Raw genomic sequence first — 18,733 nt, 5'->3', positions numbered from 1 at the left:
CCTCAGCTTTCTCCTCCTGTTCTCTTCTCCTGTCTCCTGGCCAGATCGTCAGAGGACTGCTCGTGTGCCAACCACAATCTAACTGATTGTATAGTAGCACACCATAAATGAAGTATACTATCCCATAGGGGACAAATGCACATTATTCCACATGGGCCGACAGAGCTATATGACAGACAGATAGTCATTTAATGCACCTGGACTGTTTTAAAACGCATAACTGTATATCGCGTAGTCAGACTTTTGTTCTTCGCTAAAATATCATCTTCCCTCGTCTGTTCTTCTCCATGCTTGCACTTTTCTCCTATCTTATAGATCAACTGTTTTCAGGGATACGTCTTCTACGTCATCTCACATTGGTATACTTTCATAAATTGATGTGCCTTGTGGCAAAAACCAAGGAGCTTCGTTTACCGAGCTAAAACCCCATTGGTTTACCCACCCTGAGCTTGTTCTCACATCCTGACTTGTGCTGCTACAGCAACAGGAGTATAATCTTCGGACAAGTCTTCTGCTGGGTTGCTTTCATCCCTACTTTCTTAGAAAAAAAAAGCTGCTTATGTGCACAGTCCTCAGGTCTTGCCTAAGTGAATTAGCTTGGTAACAACAATCAGATGTCAAAAACAAGTAACCAGTGCACATGTGTGAAACAGGACCACAAAGCTACTTTGATCTTTGAAGCCGTTTTGATCACATATTATATAATTTGAGGGTATAATGCATGGCCAGAATGCTATTTGAATAGACATCACGCTTGATTTCTAGTACTGCAGTTCATACATTGTCTCCTACTTCCAGGTCAAAGACCAGGGAAGACATTTTGGTACATGCACAGAACTCCAGTCCGACTAAGCATACACACGCAGGAGTAATCGGACTACGAATCCCATTATCCAGGTAAGTCAGTTCAACTAAGACTATCTCGATTTTATTCAGACAAATGTGTTTACATGACATTAAGAAAACAAAATTATTGTCTTTGTCAGACTAAAGTCATTCATGTAAAATCAGTGACCGGCATGTCATCATAACCCACTCTTTTATTTTAAGATCGTACAATGGGCCCTTTGCATAGCATCCATTGACAAGTAACAGTAAGAAAATCATGGGTTTAATAACTAATAATGATTGAGTTCCATTCATCTTCCTCAGTTTCAGGGTGCATGCCGATTCACCGTCGCACTGTCCCGACTTGCATGAACTGAACAGAGCCATCATTAATGTAATTAGAAACATTTGTGTTCTTCTAAAACATGCAACATTTCTGCTGTGCAAAGAGGTCATTATCTGGCAATGTGCACTTGCACACTGTATTTTATCTAAAACCTTGTACTAGCTAGTGGAATATAGCTTCCCCGTTGGTACAGAACAGGACAGCTGACTTTATAAATCAAAGAACTCTCAAATCAAAAGATTTCAAAGGTAGATTTTAAAGACAGACTGTTGTTGCTTTCCATTGAACCAAATAATTTTTCACAAAGAGATAAATCCTTGAAACAGACCAATATAGAGAGATAATGTTGCATCTATGGTGTTGCACTTTGTAAAAATGGTGTTTGTTTGGTGAAACATTATGTTTATTGTCTTATTATTGTCTCGGCAGAGCTGGATATAGAAAATATATTAACAGTGCCTTTGTCAGGTAGGGTCAGCAGTTATCATTTCCATGAAACAGAAAACTACTTACAGGAAAACATTCAACAGTGATTGCAAATCGTTTCTATATATGTATGACAAGATACACAACACAAGACGGATACAGTGCTACAGTATTTAAGTGACCTGGGACAACTGCTTTTCAAGCCAATTAAGCAATAAAAGGAATGTGCTTGTCACCCTGGAGAGAACCACAGTGACAAGCAGAGGAGTTGTAATGAATATATTAAAATATGTCTCTCTTAGAAGGGTGCATTATACCTGTTAAAACCTGAAAAACATTCGAGAAGAGGTGTCTGATGCCTGAAAACAGTGTACCTGTTGCTGTGGAGGGGGCTGCATGTAGCCTTGTGGGGGCGGTGGAGCCTGCATCACAGGCTGAGACGGAGGAGGTGGTGGAGGTGGAGGATGAGGGTGTCCAGTGGCAGGCTGGTAGCCAGATGGAGGTGGCATTGGTTGACCAGTTGTAGCCATGATGTAACTGGTCTGAGGAGGAGGGTGCTGGGATAGCACCGTGGGAGTAGCTTGATACATAGGGGGAGGCTCGGGGTTCTCGCTGGAACCCTGCCGACTCAGGGTCATCTGGGTGAACTGGGGGGGCAACTCTTCTCCCTGGGAGTAATGGGAATTATGTAATCATGAACATTTACTTACAAAGCTTCTTTTTTGATGTCAAATACTTTCAATTTGCCACACATTGCAGCAGGGTGCATGTTTTTGTTTTGTACAAAAACAGGTGCTTTAATGCCCAATGCATTTTTCATATTAAAAGAAACAATTTTAGACATTTTATGACAAAAAAACACAATCATTGAAATCCTGAGAAAAAGTACCACTTAACAGATTCTCAGCAGCAAAGACAAACTTTTTTTCTGTATTTCTTCTGTAAAAAATGAACAAATACCTGACTAGGTAGCAAGTAAAAGAGCGCAAGAGTCTTTAGTAGAACACATCAGATGAGCGTTAGAGGGTAAATAATGCAGTCTTCAACTGAATTTATATTGAGCAATAACACTACAAGAGGTGTCAGTACCATTGTGTACTGCTGGGGAGGAGAAACTGGCAGGAGAACCTGGGGGCAGGAAGGGCTGGAGTAGGAGACAGGCTGAGAGGGCTGCAGAGATGCCACCGGCTATAAATGCCATCAGGAAGAGGGGGGAGAAAAAAAAAAGCAGAGCAAAAAGAGAAATGAGCAAGCCATTGAGGGGAGGCGTCAGAAGAAGACAGAAAGAAAGGAAGTAAGAGAAATGGAGATAGAGAAATATGTGGGTTAGAACACAGTGGAAAAGTTATTGATGAAAAGAAATAGTGACGAGTGAGTTTGAATATAATTCCGACAAAAACAACTAAACAATATAGCATCTATCAGACATGTTATTGACAATCAAAGATTTTTATATATAAGTAGAAAAACCCTTTTGCTTATATATGGCCAGACAGATTTTGGCCTTCAGTAAATACCCTTATAAGAGCAGAAATGTGGACATAAGGCCAATAAAGACTGTTGTACTGACCAGATTGGCCAATAAAATAGTAACACCTTTACTTGAAAGTGTCTCTTCATCTGATATAATTTACATAAATACAGATTTATTTACAGGAGGTCCTTACCTGAGCAATCATGTGGTTGGCCATGGGGTGCTGCTGTGGGGTGGGCAACAGGGCAGTCTGAGGTGGAGCCTGGGGCTGTGGCTGCTGTGGCTGTTGTGATGGGCAGGGAAGCAGGCTACAGCTGGACTGGGAGGCTGAAGGTGGGGGACACACATCTGGACTGATGAGGGACAGGCCTGGTGTAAAATTAGACAAAGGCATATTTTCAGAATTAGTTTCCATGCTCTGCAAAATGCCGACTTAAAAAAAAAGCTTTTTTTCATTAAAAATAGGGATACATTAGTGCCCTTGTACTGTACCAGAGATAAATCTTATACACTGCTAAGGGCTGATTGTTTTAACATAAGAGAATGTTCAATATGCTTCTTTCCCATGACTACGACAATAACTGGAGGCAACACTTTTATTTATGCTATGCTCGATTTACTAGTAGTAATATAATCAACTGTTTCACCAGGCAAACCAGCTAATAAGAGCCTCAGTGACATTCAGCGGAGAGCCCTAAATGTCTCTCCCGTCTCTTTAGCTCTTACCAGAACGAGAGCCTTTGCAGCTTCCCTGTGAGCCTTTGTTGCTGCCAAGGCTATCCCCTCTGGTCAGGATGGATATGCCAGAGAAGCTGCTGGCCTTGGTGACAGGTGGCCGGAGGGTGCGGTTAGAGCTGTCCGAGTCGGTGCTGCTCCAGGGCCGGGGCTCCAGGCATTTCATTTCACTGTCTGTGCTGCTTTGACGACTGCTCGATGCCCGGCTGGAGCTATCACGATTCCCTCTGAGAGGAGACAAAGGTGGAAGAGGGATAAAATGATGGGTTTAAAATGGGTAGATGCAGGAAAGGGGAAAAAGGGGTAAAGGCAAAATAATATTAAAGTGAGGAGAGTTAGGAAGTAGAAACGGGAGTGGTGTAGAGCAAAGTTGAAGAGTAAGAGGTCAGAGGCAGAGAGAGACAAAAATGTAGAAGGGTAGAAAGAAAAAAATATACAGGGAAGGGGGACAGAAAACTTAAGTCATCAAGAGGAAGATGACAGTTTGACAGACTTCAAAAATTTGGCATTCAACAAAGGATGCGTATCGTCAAGTTTAATGAAACCACAATACAAAATCAGGCAACAAAATGCCAAACAATGTCGTTATGTCCAGTTTTAAAACAGGGAACCACACACACACACACACGTTCACACACAAACAAACGAACCCATCCACAGAGAAAACCACACATGCTGGGAGAAAAGAATGCTACACTGGGGGTGACAGAGGGACTCACAGTGACAACAGATGATACAAACATCCATGAATTGAGCACACAAACCAGACTGAAGACAACATTCACATTTAGGACCATCCACGATGAGGACTTGCACACAAATAAACACAGACAGGTAACTGTAACACATGCGCTTGAAACACGAGGAATGACATCGAAACAAGACACGCATACATGGTTTATTTACTATAAGATGTACACACAAACTCAGACATAAAGAGAAGATGTACATCAACACTCTGACTCACACACCATCTAAAAATAAAAACAAAAAAAACGACTCGCTACCACTGGTTCACCACCATGATTCTTTAAACTATATTGCTGTATACACACTGGTTGTTGTGGTTTCTGTCACCCTGGATAAGGGTAGCTGCCAGGAAAACCAATGATTACACTGTAAGCATAACCACCACTCTGGGGAAAACACAAGTAAATGGTTGGGTCTGCCATTGACATGTCAACATTAAGCATATTATTGTCACACTTGAACACATCATACAGGGCTTATGTGTGACACATTTTTTTAATAAAATTTAAAATCAAAAAGGAAAACGCCTCAGCTACGCTAAATCCTGTAGTACAGGTATTCAGATTACACTGACAAACATACGACTCTTCTTCTCCATTATCTTAATGTACTGCACTTGCAGAGGGACGTAAACAGAGCACGTCTAGGCAGAGATTGAAAGAGCATATAATAAATTTAAAACATGTAAGGCTGACTGTAGGATTCCCCACAACAAGAACAGCAATATAAGGTAAGGGTTGTAAAACCCTGGTGATAGTAAGTGGCTGTGGCTGATAAATATTTCAGAGAGACGATAATTAATGGAGGATCTATTTTGAGTCTTCTCTCCAAACAGCCTATTTTAAGGAAGGGTGGGTGCTCTGCCATTCTTTGTGCAGGCAGGCGCACACTTGTTCTCTTTCCTCTGTAGACAAACATGAGAGCAGGATGAGTAGGATAAGAGGGATTCATTTGTTCATCTCCACTCTCTCTCCATCTCTCAGCACTGGGCTGTTATGTGGCTCTGTCACTCTCAGACTTTATTCCCTAAATAACTTCTCATCTTATATTATAATTTAGGTAGTCTATAATTCCATGGTGTTCTTTTATGGCTATCAAATAAATCTAAGTATTTTATGTGGCTACAGAACAGTATATTTAATTAAATGGTAAATTTAATTCAATTTAGAAGGAAATAAATGCCAAGAAATGGACCAAAATTATCTTATAAAATGTGAATATGTGCTAATTTTGTTGTGTCATCTAGAACCGCAAACTGAAAATCTTTATTTCACTGCAAAAATGGAACTACATTTGGGCTATGGATATATTGACATTTTTAATGTAATATCTTTAAGATCAAAACAATGTGATCAGGTGAGCAATCACTACTGAAAACTGTAGGCTGCAGCATTTTCGAAAACATAACCGTTTTATTTCTCATCTATTTTAGGTTTGTGCTATACTATTTTTCTGTGCTACAATGCAACAGGTGACATGTTAACAAATACTGCAAGACTATAAGTCAACCACAAAACAAACAGGTTACTGTGAAGGCAATGCAGCTACTTTATATAAAATGCAGTTGACAGTGGATGGGTAAGTAGGACAATCAGTCCTCAAAGAAACCACAAAGCAGCCATGCATGGACCATGGGAAGCCCCACAGTGCAGTGCTGGAATATCCATCAATCAGCCGACTACGCCAGGCAAAGATATAAAAAAAACCACCACAAGTCACCACTTTCATCACCAAATCACTTTCAAAAATGGGCATGGCAACACACAAGTCAAAGTCAGCAGCACCCCAATACCTAAAGATCTGCCTCCTCTTTTGAGAGCTAGAGCAGTAGCCCTCAGTGGAAAGTCTGTTGGGGTTAACATTAGGAGAAAATGCTAGGGTTACAGGACTGGATTGGAGAACAGGGGACAGGATTTGAAGGAGGTTGAGATAAAGAAGGGTGGGAGGCAGAGGTAGGCACAGTAGTGTAGAATTCTTACCCTTGAGTAGAAGAAAATCATTTTTAAAAAATCAAACTCGGCAGAAACTTTATGCTGGAAAGCCCACGCTTCCTCTTTCTCCCTCTCTCAGCATATCGCCTACTAGCCTTTCAACCTTAATGAAAAGCATGCCTTGGGATAATGGTTGAACTGTAAGTGCTGTGCTAGCTAAATAGAAAAATAATTTGTTCCGCTACATATTCTTTCCTGAAGACTGCGTGTCCCTTAGCCAAAAGTAAATCTTTTTTTGGTATTGTTAGACTGGAATAAAAAAAATTGTAAACAAATGGTGATTATTTCCCTGTAAATGAGTGGAATTTAATGCCATTGAAAATTCAGCAAATGCTGATAATGTGAATACTGCCATTGTCATATCCATGGGACCAGATTTGTAGTCATATTCATGGTATAATCTGTAATATTTGTTTATGGGTAAGGCCCTACCTAAAATCAAATCTTACTAGGAAACTGTGGGCGACTGATGCAAAGGATCAGGTTTTATGTACTGCACAAATCATAGTCACCAGTAGGAGGCATCATCTTACCTGCTGTCATTGATGTATCCATTTTGAGAGGACTGTAAAAAAAATGACACCTGCACATTATGAAATGCTTGATTCAACATTTGCCCATAACACAGGCACAACGAAGTAAAAGCAAACCTTTGAACGACTTCAAGTTTAACATCATATGCATTTGGGATTAGACGTGTCACTTAAATCACAGGGTTCCAATGTAAAGGATGGAGCGATGTATTACTGTATAAATAGTGCTATAACGCCTATCCAATGCTATTTCATTGTATTGCATTTGAAAACAATAAACTTTGGTTATTTACTTTCACTTAAAATTTTAAAAACACTGTAAACCAAGTATGAATATTGAATTGAATTATTTTCCAGTGTTTGATATTTCGTCCAGGTCAAAAACTTACTTCCCGGGCAAAGATCCGGTCTCGTACTCGCTGATACTCCTCCTCTCGCTCTTCAATAGACTTGCTACGTCTCCCGTCCTGAAGTGGCACACGGATCTAAAAATTGGGAGAACAAACATACCAAATAGTTGATAATCCCACAGAGCCAATTTGAATAATCTCCGTATAAATTTGACTTCTTTTATACATTATTCAAACTGAGCAAACCCCATAAACCTCAAGGCTATTCACATCAACAAAAGCTAAATGGACTGAATTAACAAAGTCATGGAAAAAGCTGTTGCTACCCCAAACAAACATTCCTCAGGTTTTTGTGAACCAATGTCTCTCAGTACAGATTATATCGTCTGCAGACAACATAGTCCACGATGACTCCTGTCTGACCTCATCTGTCAACCAGTCGATCACCACCGCAAAACAAGAAGGTGCTCAGAGTCGATTCTCTATATCCACATAAACAGTGCGTCTCCTTCTGGCCTTTATACTTCTCCATCAGCACTCTCAAAGTAAAAATCACATCTGTGGTACTCTTGCTTGGTATGAACCCATACTGCTGCTTGAAGCTTAAACTTTGAAGCAATAACTGTGTTTTTCTCACTACCTCAAATGTGTGCTTTCTCTTATTGGTCTCTGAAGTCTACCGTCTAATGCTGCCGAGCCACAACTACTATGTCCTTCAGATTGGATCTTCAGCACAGTTGACAGTCTACCTGTGAGCATCTTCTCGATTACCGTACACTCCTACCTCCCTCTTACAAACATCAGTATTTAATTTTGAGCTTAAACCATTGGTTGTACCATCCCAGACCTCGACACTCGTGGGGATCTCCAATAAAATCTGCAGCTCAGTTGCTATGAAGACAGACCTTCGCTAATCAGATCTGGAAATTAGAATACTGTGTCCTTGTACTTTTGTTGAACCAACAGCTATGGGATCATCATCCCGAGCCCTGTTCAATGAAATGCAAATATTTGAAAATAAAATAAAGATGTAAATGCGTAGTGTGATTAATGCTTGTGCCAAAATTGAAAGGACTCCCTCAAGAAGTTCTTGAGATATTGTGTTCACAAGGACGGGACAGATGTTGGTATGAATGGAGCGCCAGCATGAAGGCATTGAAAATATCAATATGTGGTATGCACAGTGCTGCCTACCTGATTATCATCCTTGTCCATACTTGCATCATCTCTTTTAAGAATGAACTTCTTCTGAAAGTCCATATTACGCTCATCCTTGATGTGTTCAGAGAACCTTTGCTCTGGGCTGTAGAAAAAACAAAACTGTGTTGACATAATTTAACAAAACTAGACAGAAATTAATGTCATTAGAGACAGAGTGTACTGAAATTGTGGGGAGTTGAGCAGTGTCTTCTCTCCAAGTGCTTTTTCTGGTTTATTAGCTTTTTACCAGCTTTCTAAGTGCTACATCCCAGTTTATAGTAGCTTCAGCTGCAGCAGCACAGACCACAGGTTCACTCACATGCGTGTGTTGCCTGTTTTGTTGATGATAACAGCCTTGCCAGTCTGATCCACATTGTGGTCCATGCCGAAGTAGGCAGCCACACGATGAAGCAGCATGCGGTGATAAGAAGTCATCTGAGGAAACTTCTTATACTGGTTACTGCAGGGGAAGCAAAAGAAAAGGTCTACGATGCATATGCTGTATATTATTTAACACTGTACTTTCTATCTATCTATCTATACTCAACAAAAATATAAACACACAAACTTGAAATGGTGAACAAAAATAGAATGTCATAACATTTGCTCAGATTCTTGATGCATTTGTTTATGGAATGATTTGTTTTTCTCAAACCCAGTAGTCCAGTGTCACTTGGCCACTCCTATGGTCTACAATCTCAGATTGAGTGGTCAATATGGTGGTCAATATGCGTGACCAGTGCACAGAAACTCCTTATGATCTGGTCAATAAAAGGGCACACCAAAATGTGGACTTTTGTCACTTGTCAATATGCCACAGATGTCACAAATCATCTCGTGGAGGAAATCAAAACCTGGTGCATTTTTCACTTTATCTTGCATACACCAATATGATTTACTGCCTTCAGCCACATTTTAGGTGATTATGCCAAAGTATAAAACATTGGACAGAACCTTAACTTGACCCACAATATCAACAAGCTTCTGTATTTACCCCCATTACCTCTTAATTCTATAAATAAGTGAGTGGATGCAAAGGAGCTTAATTTAGACACAAGTGAGTGGTTAGGAAGACCAAGGCTTACTTGTCGTCATTAATGAACTCCAGGATATCTTGTTCTAGTTTGAGCAGCATCATTCGATCCCTGTTGAGCCAAAGGGGGGAGAGAGAGAGAGAGAGAGAGAGAGAGAGAGGGGGGACAGAGGAATCAGTGACTGGAGTGTTGCAAGTATACCAACCAAAGATCAAAGGTAGAATGCAGAGCAATAAATGGCTGAGATAATGGTTGAGTCATGTTAATTACAACGTCAGAATCCTTTTTGAACTGGTCGCATTTGAACTGGCTGGAATTTAAAAAAAAGAAAAAGCAAAAAGAAATAGTGAATTCATGTTGCCATTTGACACCATATAACCAATTGATTTATAAACTCCTAAATCCATTGGGTAACTTTTGAGTCAATACAATTCAGTAATCACACAGTTTAAAAGGTCCTCATGTAGCAACGAAAAACTATGGACAAACACAATGTTGAACATGTTGCATGTTGAACCATGTGCACACTATTTTTGAATGATTGAGTATTTATACATTAGGCAAGTATAGACTTGTCAGAGGCGCCGCAATCAATAAAACTAAATGGCTACCAGACCATGAAAACTGAGATTACATGTAAGCTCCATGTGCATTCTGGACACAAATCATTTTCTCATTACGGTAATTTATCCAGTTTTATAATACTGCATTATATTTTCCTAATACCTTTTCCAAATCTCAGCAGGATACTTTGACCGTATGAACAAATATTATAAGTAAATAATTTGGTACTGTTGTTAGTAAAGCTGCATCTTTCACCTATTGGTGGCAATCTCAATACAATACCTGGGATTGTTTTTCAGTGTGTTGACCAAAAACTCGTGAACATCAATGCCCGTGGAATCAGTGTATTCCTGACTGGAGTCTAATAAAGAGATGGAAAAAGTAAATAAGCAGGCAAGTGGAAGAAAAGGTTGAGAAACTGAGAAGGAACAAAACGCAGGCAACACCTCTACATGGTGCAAATGAGACAGAAAGAGCAAGTCAGTCCGCTACTGAGCATAGCTCCGAAAATTGCCAGCAATGCCATTCCAGGTGGTTCAGGAAGGATAACATAAGAAGCAGATTGCATGAGACACTAGCTGCTGTTCTGTGCGTACACACTCATAACACCACACATGCACACTTCAGGAGATCACATTTGGACTAGTTATTTAATCTCAGTTGCTTTTAGAGTCTAATGATGCCTATGTAAAGAGATGGAGTGAGGCAGGTAATTAAAAAAAAGAAAAGAGGGGATCCAATTATCCTTGAGTTATGATTAGCATGACATATTGTTTTAGGCATTAATACAACTATAGACACATTACATTTAACAGTCATGAGTAATTTTAATATTTTTTTTCAGACATATTTCTATAGGGAGGTTTATGCAAAAAATAAAACGGTGTAAAAAAGTGTAATCAACATTATGTCATCATAGGCCACCTTTACACCTGGCATTAGAAGGCGTTTTCTGTGATCAGAGAGTGATTTGATAGTGCTTCACCACATGCATTTACACTTGTATTAAAATGATGTCCACATCAAGATTCAATTGCTATCCGATCACAGTCACCCCCCCCCCCCTTCCGTCACATCCCGTCTTCTTCTGCAAAGATTTCTAGCAGCAGACTATGGCATCATCCTCTGCGCTGCCATATCAACAACAACAACAACAACATTAGCCGCATGTGAAGTCCTTACTGTACGGTCTCCTCTTTGCTTTTCAAAGTAGGGGAAGAAGTCGTCTTCTTACAAGTGGATAGATGCTAACCGATTGCAATCCAATCACAGAAGAAGCATTTTAATGCCAGGTGTAAACAGGGCCTGACGCTTAACCGAGTTGCATTTCCAATGTTGCATCTTACCACGAGACAGCATCTTCCGCGGAGTCTTGTCCTTCTTCTCCTTCTCATCATTTTCATATTCATCTTTTGAGGATTTCTCCTCCTCCTTGTCTGATGGACAGCTGATGTGAAGTTGGATGATGTCCTGGAAAAAAAAACATATACCACTGTTGAGAAAGTATTGGGATTTTTTACATTGTGTATTTTTTCATTTTAGTCCATTAGGTTTTGTAAATGATATACAAAGATTTCTTATTTCACATAAGTTAATATAGAAGATGAATGAATGAAATATGAATGTTATTTCACTGTGGAGTACAGACTTAAGTTGGGAGTAAGGGTTTAAGGTCAGCGACAAGAGCAGTACCGATTCTGGGGGTCCATCATTGGAGAATGGACCACAGGACTCCTCACACACTGCCAGACTCCGTACCAGCTTCAGTTTGGCATTAGACTGAAACACAATCACAGATTGATGCATTACTTTTTAAAGTGACTCAAAACAGTGAGATGATGCATACCCTGTGCATGTTGTATAGTCAGGTACTACTAAACTTTTACATAGCAATATTACAGGTGAGTTTTCACGATTAGTCAAATTTATTCTCACACAACACAAAAACTGTCATGTTTTGTGCGGTTGCTTCAATACAAGGATGCATGAAATGCTCTATGCTCTGCTAAATCGATGGCAGAATTCGACATAACCCCAGTAGATAAAACTTTCACTGTGCTAATTCACATGACCAGTATAGAACTCTCAGAAGGCAGGCAGACAGGTGAGTTTTCATTAACTATAAACAACCCTGACTAATGACTGATAATAGATGTCCCTGAGGAAAGGCAGAGAAGATTAAGCGATACAGAGAACAAACATGGTCTCCTTTAACATGGCAGATATTGGCACTGTCCCTTGTACAGTTTATGTACTAAAAACAAGAGGGAACATTCAAAATTGTTGTAACTGTTAGAACAGAAATGTCTACAATGGACTATGTGAGCAAGAAATACTTTATCTGACCTCAGTCCCTGGTGGCACCTATTTTATTTCTGCCTAGCTTCGACTATTTTATTATACAGCTTTTGATAAGATTCTGATTACGAGTTTTTTGGGTTACTTGCAGAAAACATCATACCAGTTTTTGGTATGATGCTTTTGAACAATTTAATCATACAAATGACTTACCTTCGATCTTTTTCTGCCATGGCTATGATTGGGACCTCGTTTCTGCAAAAGAAATGTTATTACCAATATTAAAAATGAATACATGTTAGAGTCCCTCTAAAACTAGTTCATCACAGATATTGTAATTGACAATTGGCTCCAAAACAAACATAAATCACTTTACCTGACATGAATTACAACCTAAACTATATTATCATTGTTATCAATACAAATCTGCTGTTTTGAAAAGCAATGTGATTTTTAAAAAACAATTAGGATTCTAATATCATCAATCACCTGTGCATCCTGTAAGGAGCCATCCTCAGGCTCCAGGCCCTCCCCTGTCCCCTCCTTAGTGCCCTGTGGTTGAGGGGAGGTCTTGCCTCGACTGCAGGGCTCATTGAGTGACCCACTCTCTCCTTCCTGCTGGATGTCTGTTGTCAGGCTAACTGACATCTTCTTAGGGGAGGGGGAGAGGGTGGGAGTAGGGGAGGGGGTTGGGAGGACCCAGGAGTGGCTGCAAGAGAAAAGAGGCAAGAGAAAAGTCAAGGTTCTGACAGTTTGTGTCAAAAAGAAGAGAAAGAAAGACAGCATGTATGTGTGAGAGTGCACTGCTATATTATCTACCTGTAGTTGGTACCAGATCTTTGCTAGACTCAATACAGGGAATCTGGATTGGAACCACACACAGAACAATGAGGGAAACCCACTAAGGTAGGGTACTGGGGAGGGTTGCAGCAGGGGGCAAAGCAACGTCCATAGCAAGCCTCAGCCCTCAAGGTGGACCTGTGAAAAAATATCGAGTTAGGAAATTTTTTTTGATGACATAATATTTGAATAACTGCTCATTAAAGCATGATTATTTTTATCCTTTATGCAAACATTTTAGAAAAAAACACCATGCATAGATAAAAAAAGGCATTACTGTTTACAGCTATCAGAAGAACAAAAAAAGGCAGCAAAGGGGAGGGGCACCAAAAAAGTCCAGCCACCACCTCAGTGTCCTCTGAGGCCGGTCTTCTTTTCTCTCTCTCTGGCTCAGTGCAGCAGCATCATCTGTCCTCCAGTCAGGAGCTCTGGAAACCTAAAGCAGCAGAGGAAGACACGGCTGACGTCACATTTCACACCGAGTGACTCATCGCTGCTGCTGTTGATGCTTTTTCTAGGAGGGATGGGAACACGGAGCTGAAAAATCAGAGCAGGGTTTACAGATCATGTCGAGTTTTACCCTCCTCAGAATTGCTCAACTGCTTGTTATTTGGCCATACTACTTACTTTATAAAATGCAAGGTTCTTTCATCTGTTTTATCTGTTTTATTTGCAGTGACAAAGAGTACTTGAAAGCAATGAGTTACCTTTACATGACAGGAGCAATCGCAATGATTAATCCCATATATACATGAATACAACAGTGAAATTAAAAGCACACAGGCACAACTGTAAGCATCAGAGTATCAACATATATGCTGCAGTATGGTTGAGCGCCATTCGAGCCACTGCCTGCACGGCTGTGCTCTATTGTGCTGTGCAGTGGGATAGATAAGAGATGTCTGAACAAATGAGGCAGGGATTCCCACTGTGGGGAAGGCCCGGGCAATGCAACAGCATATGCGTCATCAGTAGCATCGGCAGCATTACACCACATCACTGTCCAGAACACCCACACCCAACCCCACACTACTTATACAAGCCACCATACAGCAGCAAAAAAAAAAACACAGCCACACTATCTACTGTACGTAGAGACAAAAGCCTCATTCAGTTAGCTCAAAGTCATATCTGTCTTTTGCTTTACTCACAGCCACACACACACACATCATGTATTGTTGCAAAAAAGAATGAATGAGCAAGGACAGTCATTTGTCATTCATTCAACCAAATGCCTACCCCTAACTAAAACCTAAGTCTAAATTACATCTCAGTCCTACAAATAGCAGTATCTACCTACAAGGACCTGCATTTCAGTGGCCATGGTGAATGGGTAAGTGTGTGTTCAGGTACAAGTCCCCATTGGGATATAAAAACACCACCCTTCCTCCACACATGGAGACCCACAGGGTTGCCAAGGAGATGGAAACGTCATTCCCAACTACTGCAATTTGTGTTGAGCAAATGAGTACCAGCGAGAAGGGCAGAGTGAAGAATGATATTAAAAATAAATACAAGGATGGCTGTGTGCACAGTCTGCAAGTGAGGGAAAGATGGAAGCAGAAAGCATCTGCTTTTTCTTATAACTTTAAGCAATTTTTGAAGGTGGTAAAAACAACAACGTGGGTTCCGAGTAATCCAGGTCATGAGATGTTTAACAGAAAAATCCTTTTAGATGAGTGATGAAGCCCCTGTAGACTCCACCACAGTGTTAGGTGAAAAACACATTTCTATTAATACACTGAAGAAAACAAGACAGTAAAAGGTAAGCTACAGTACCAGTCTTTACCCCACATTCATCACAATCAGAACTTGATGCTATTGTCTATGACAGATGTTCATCATCAAGCTGACTGGAAAATGTAATGCACACAAAATAGTAGTAGAATGAACAAGATAAGCTTCCACAAATAACAGCAAGATAAACCTATATGTTGGGGAGACATTATTGAGGATGTTTACAAGAGAGATTATGAATAGAGGGGGAAGACAAAGGAGACTAGCTATTTAACAACTAAAAACAGCTTAAGTAATTAACTTATATTCATCAACTGAATTGAGATACATTAGCCAGCAAAGCTAATGAGATGGCTGTATAATACAATAATGATGGATAGCATTAGCGTAGAAGGAACATCACAGGTATACTATACTCGGATGCTAATAATCATCAGCAGAATTTCTGCAGCAAAGGAGTCTAGAAACCACCACAATCTCCAAAGCCCGGACAAGGATAAAGATTTCTTTTGCTCAATTTCTGCAGATCTAAAGTACACACTGAAATCTTAAAGCTTGAAACCAGCACTGATGCCGTTAATTTTTCGGGAGCTTTTCCAGACAACATGGCACTCTGAGCAAATTAAATCACATGACGTTCTGGAGCTCGATCGGCTGTTTGTTTCAACAAAACACCACTGGCTGGTGGTTTATTTATGATGCAGTGACAACCATTGTCATATTTGTATTTATTTGCAGTGAGTGACAGTGGTATTTTGTTTGTATCAACAAAAACGAACAGATAAAACAGATTTACTACTAGCTAATGTCAACCAATCAACATGAAATAGTGATGACAGTAACTGTTTATTATTGCGATAGAAATTGGTAGCATTCCTCTTCTTATTCGTCTTATTATTATTGCTGCTGGTGTCACTGTTATTCCTATTACTGCTACTGTAGCTAGTACAAGTGAAGGACATCTGATATACAACTACTTGCACATTTATGAAGTATTTCTTCATAAGTGTGACAATTTACTCCAGTATGGGTATTGTAAGCTAGCTAACAAAAACTAACGACATCAATGGGCCACAAAATCACCATTATTCGTATCAGCTCTCATACATGGGCAATCTGACCCACTTAACACAGATTATTGTCCTTGCAGACTATTACATAGGTCCTCCTGATGACAGGCAACCAGCTGGAATACAGATCTATACGGAGCTGCCCTCAGTGTCAGGTTACCACACCAAAGACTGCCAATGGGGGGAAGCCCTGAGTGAAACTGTGTGTGTATGTTGTTGGAAAGAGTGACCGAGTTTCCTATTTGGTCAACATATATATATATGCGTGTGTGTGTGTGTATGGTTGTGGTAAGACACACAGAATGAATACAAAAACTTCAGAGAGTATGCTCTCTAGAGAGCATTTCATATAGGTATGAGATCACTTACAGAATTAGCTGCAGGTCAAGCTGGGTCAGGGTCTCTGCAATAGTTAGCATCAGGGCAAACCAGAGAAATGACAAGAATTCTACTGCATGGTAAGTGATGAGTAGAAGGCTTTTGTAATTGTCTTTAAAGTGATCAACTTTCAGATTTCATCATAGAAATTTATGCATAGCAGATATGTTAAATAATCCTTTTCTTGTCTTGATGACCACTCAAAGCGCTTTACACTTCAAATGCCATTTACACATTCAGACAGAGTGTATATACATATATGTATATATACACACATGTAGCATGTTTCTATTACACAGCATTCACACCCATTCATGTGCCGCGGCACAGCCGCCGGGAACAATTTAGGGTTAAGTGTCTTCCCTGGGAACACATCGGCATGTAGACTAGTGGAGCCGGAGACTGAACCTCAACCTCTCTACCCATTGCTCCACAGCCTCTCTGTGTGCCTCTCCATTTTTTTCTGCAGGGGCTGAATGAAGGATGAATTTGAATAGGAGCGCTAAGCAGTGCAAACAGGAGTGAGCAAGCACATACAAACCCTCAGACAACAGTGGGAGAGATGCACACAGGCAGCTTGACCCGATTCATCTCGTCTGTATTCAGCCTTGCACCTTGTCCATTTGACGTCAGAAAGAACCCATTTCACAAAATGGGCAAGGTTGTGTCTTTACAGAGTTGGGGCTGACGTGTGGAGCAGAGTTTGTGCAAGCTCAGTGCTTGCACATGTTGTATATCAGGAGCACTTGCACTATGTAGGTACCAGTGTTTGTCTGTGTCAGAGAGGATTCCCCTTTGCGTCAGTTGCACAATTTCACGTAGGGAGGGTGAGGGCGCCAGCACATCACTGTGGACTGAAGAGGGACAGTCCAGGAAGATTCACTGAAGCAGAGTCTTTACACTTTATATGGATACATACACCATTGTCCACATACACATATTGCTGTACAAATTTTCAATATGTGACGCAAAAATTATTAATATGACTCCATTAATTACAAAAGTGCCAAAGAACAAAAAGATAGGAAACGATGACAACAAAATCAGACATGGTGAAAAGGGGGACACGCATGGTCATATGATGCAGAAGACAAGGTTCATCTTATTCATCTATGTCTCTCTTTGTCCTTCTCCTTGCCACCCCTTCTATGAATTCTCTCCGTCACACCGAGGATACCCCTTGCTGCCTTCCGCCCCCTCCCATCAACATCTCGCTCTCCATCCACCCACTATAAAGTGTTAGCTGTCCGTCTCTCTCCCCCTCTCTCCCTTTTTCCTTCCTCTTTTAATGTGTCTTCTTAAATTGTCAAGCCTGCTGCTGACGCCATCCTCCTCCACTCAACCTACCCACTCAGTCCTGTGGGACGAGCTGTGACTCATACTCGCTCCTTCCCTCCCCTTCCTCCCTAGTTACCTACCTACCTACCTTTCTGTAGCGCTCTCCAAGTCTCGCTTTCTCTCGCTGTTGCGCTCACTAGTTACAATCTATGTATAGTTCTCTGCTGCATGTGGGGGAACATACTGAAGGTGCATGGAAAGAACAAACCAGACTAATGGTCACATTATACTTCTCCGACTGCGTAATGCGTTATCTGACTGCGTCACCACGGAGACACCTCGAGCCGTTATACTTCTGCGTCGTGGTGACGGATACGCGCTGCAATTTCCCGCCCGATCAGTAGGGGTCGCTGCGCAAGGTTGTTGTGCTTTTGGCTACAGCGAGCAATGGCGTCCGAGAGAGAGAGACTGTTGTTGAAACAGTGGCCATTTCTCACTTTTCTGTGTTACGGAATGCAGTTTTAAGATCATTTGAGGCGAGAAATTGGCCATTGAGAGTCTAAACATGTGCTGTGTGTGTTAAGATATGACGTATTCATAGTTTGGCAGCGGCGTTATCGGCGGGGATCAGCCCCGCGTCTGTGGACGCTCGGTGCGCACTGTGAGCCGGCACAGAACAGCGTTATCTCGGCGTGTCCTGAGGACCAATCGCAGCTCTTGCCGTCTCCGTTGTCCCTTGACGGAGTGACGGACACTTAAAAAATATTTCTTGCAGTCGGAGACGACGCAAAGGCTCTACGACAGGCTCTGTGTCGACACAGAGGACTCTGCGTAACCTACGCAGAGAACTTTACGCAGAAGTATAAATTGGGCTTAAAGAATAAGAACACAAGAAGTAGGT

At 40.9% G+C, this 18,733-nt stretch overlaps 1 protein-coding gene across 1 annotated transcript in view; it reads right to left on the bottom strand.

Annotated features, from left to right (window-relative positions):
* r3hdm2 (R3H domain containing 2) overlaps nucleotides 1-18,733 on the bottom strand; it is a 39,858-nt gene that overhangs the window by 7,263 nt on the left and 13,862 nt on the right. The window contains exons 3-19 of the mRNA XM_083892339.1: nucleotides 13,717-13,805; nucleotides 13,349-13,507; nucleotides 13,019-13,238; nucleotides 12,743-12,784; nucleotides 11,924-12,010; nucleotides 11,578-11,701; nucleotides 10,514-10,592; nucleotides 9,719-9,778; nucleotides 8,953-9,093; nucleotides 8,628-8,736; nucleotides 7,473-7,568; nucleotides 7,084-7,115; nucleotides 6,352-6,405; nucleotides 3,801-4,036; nucleotides 3,268-3,443; nucleotides 2,690-2,788; nucleotides 1,975-2,268 (exon numbers count right to left, since the gene is read on the bottom strand). Coding sequence (XP_083748465.1) covers nucleotides 1,975-2,268; nucleotides 2,690-2,788; nucleotides 3,268-3,443; nucleotides 3,801-4,036; nucleotides 6,352-6,405; nucleotides 7,084-7,115; nucleotides 7,473-7,568; nucleotides 8,628-8,736; nucleotides 8,953-9,093; nucleotides 9,719-9,778; nucleotides 10,514-10,592; nucleotides 11,578-11,701; nucleotides 11,924-12,010; nucleotides 12,743-12,784; nucleotides 13,019-13,177 — 1,788 coding nt within the window. The 5' untranslated portion in view covers nucleotides 13,178-13,238; nucleotides 13,349-13,507; nucleotides 13,717-13,805. The remainder of the gene's footprint in view (nucleotides 1-1,974; nucleotides 2,269-2,689; nucleotides 2,789-3,267; nucleotides 3,444-3,800; nucleotides 4,037-6,351; nucleotides 6,406-7,083; nucleotides 7,116-7,472; nucleotides 7,569-8,627; nucleotides 8,737-8,952; nucleotides 9,094-9,718; nucleotides 9,779-10,513; nucleotides 10,593-11,577; nucleotides 11,702-11,923; nucleotides 12,011-12,742; nucleotides 12,785-13,018; nucleotides 13,239-13,348; nucleotides 13,508-13,716; nucleotides 13,806-18,733) is intronic.

The sequence above is a fragment of the Microchirus variegatus genome, assembly GCF_963457635.1.
Source record: "Microchirus variegatus genome assembly, chromosome: 7".
NCBI lineage: Eukaryota > Metazoa > Chordata > Actinopteri > Pleuronectiformes > Soleidae > Microchirus > Microchirus variegatus.
Note: the sequence above shows the minus strand (reverse complement) of the source record. Positions and strands in the feature narration are given on the sequence as shown.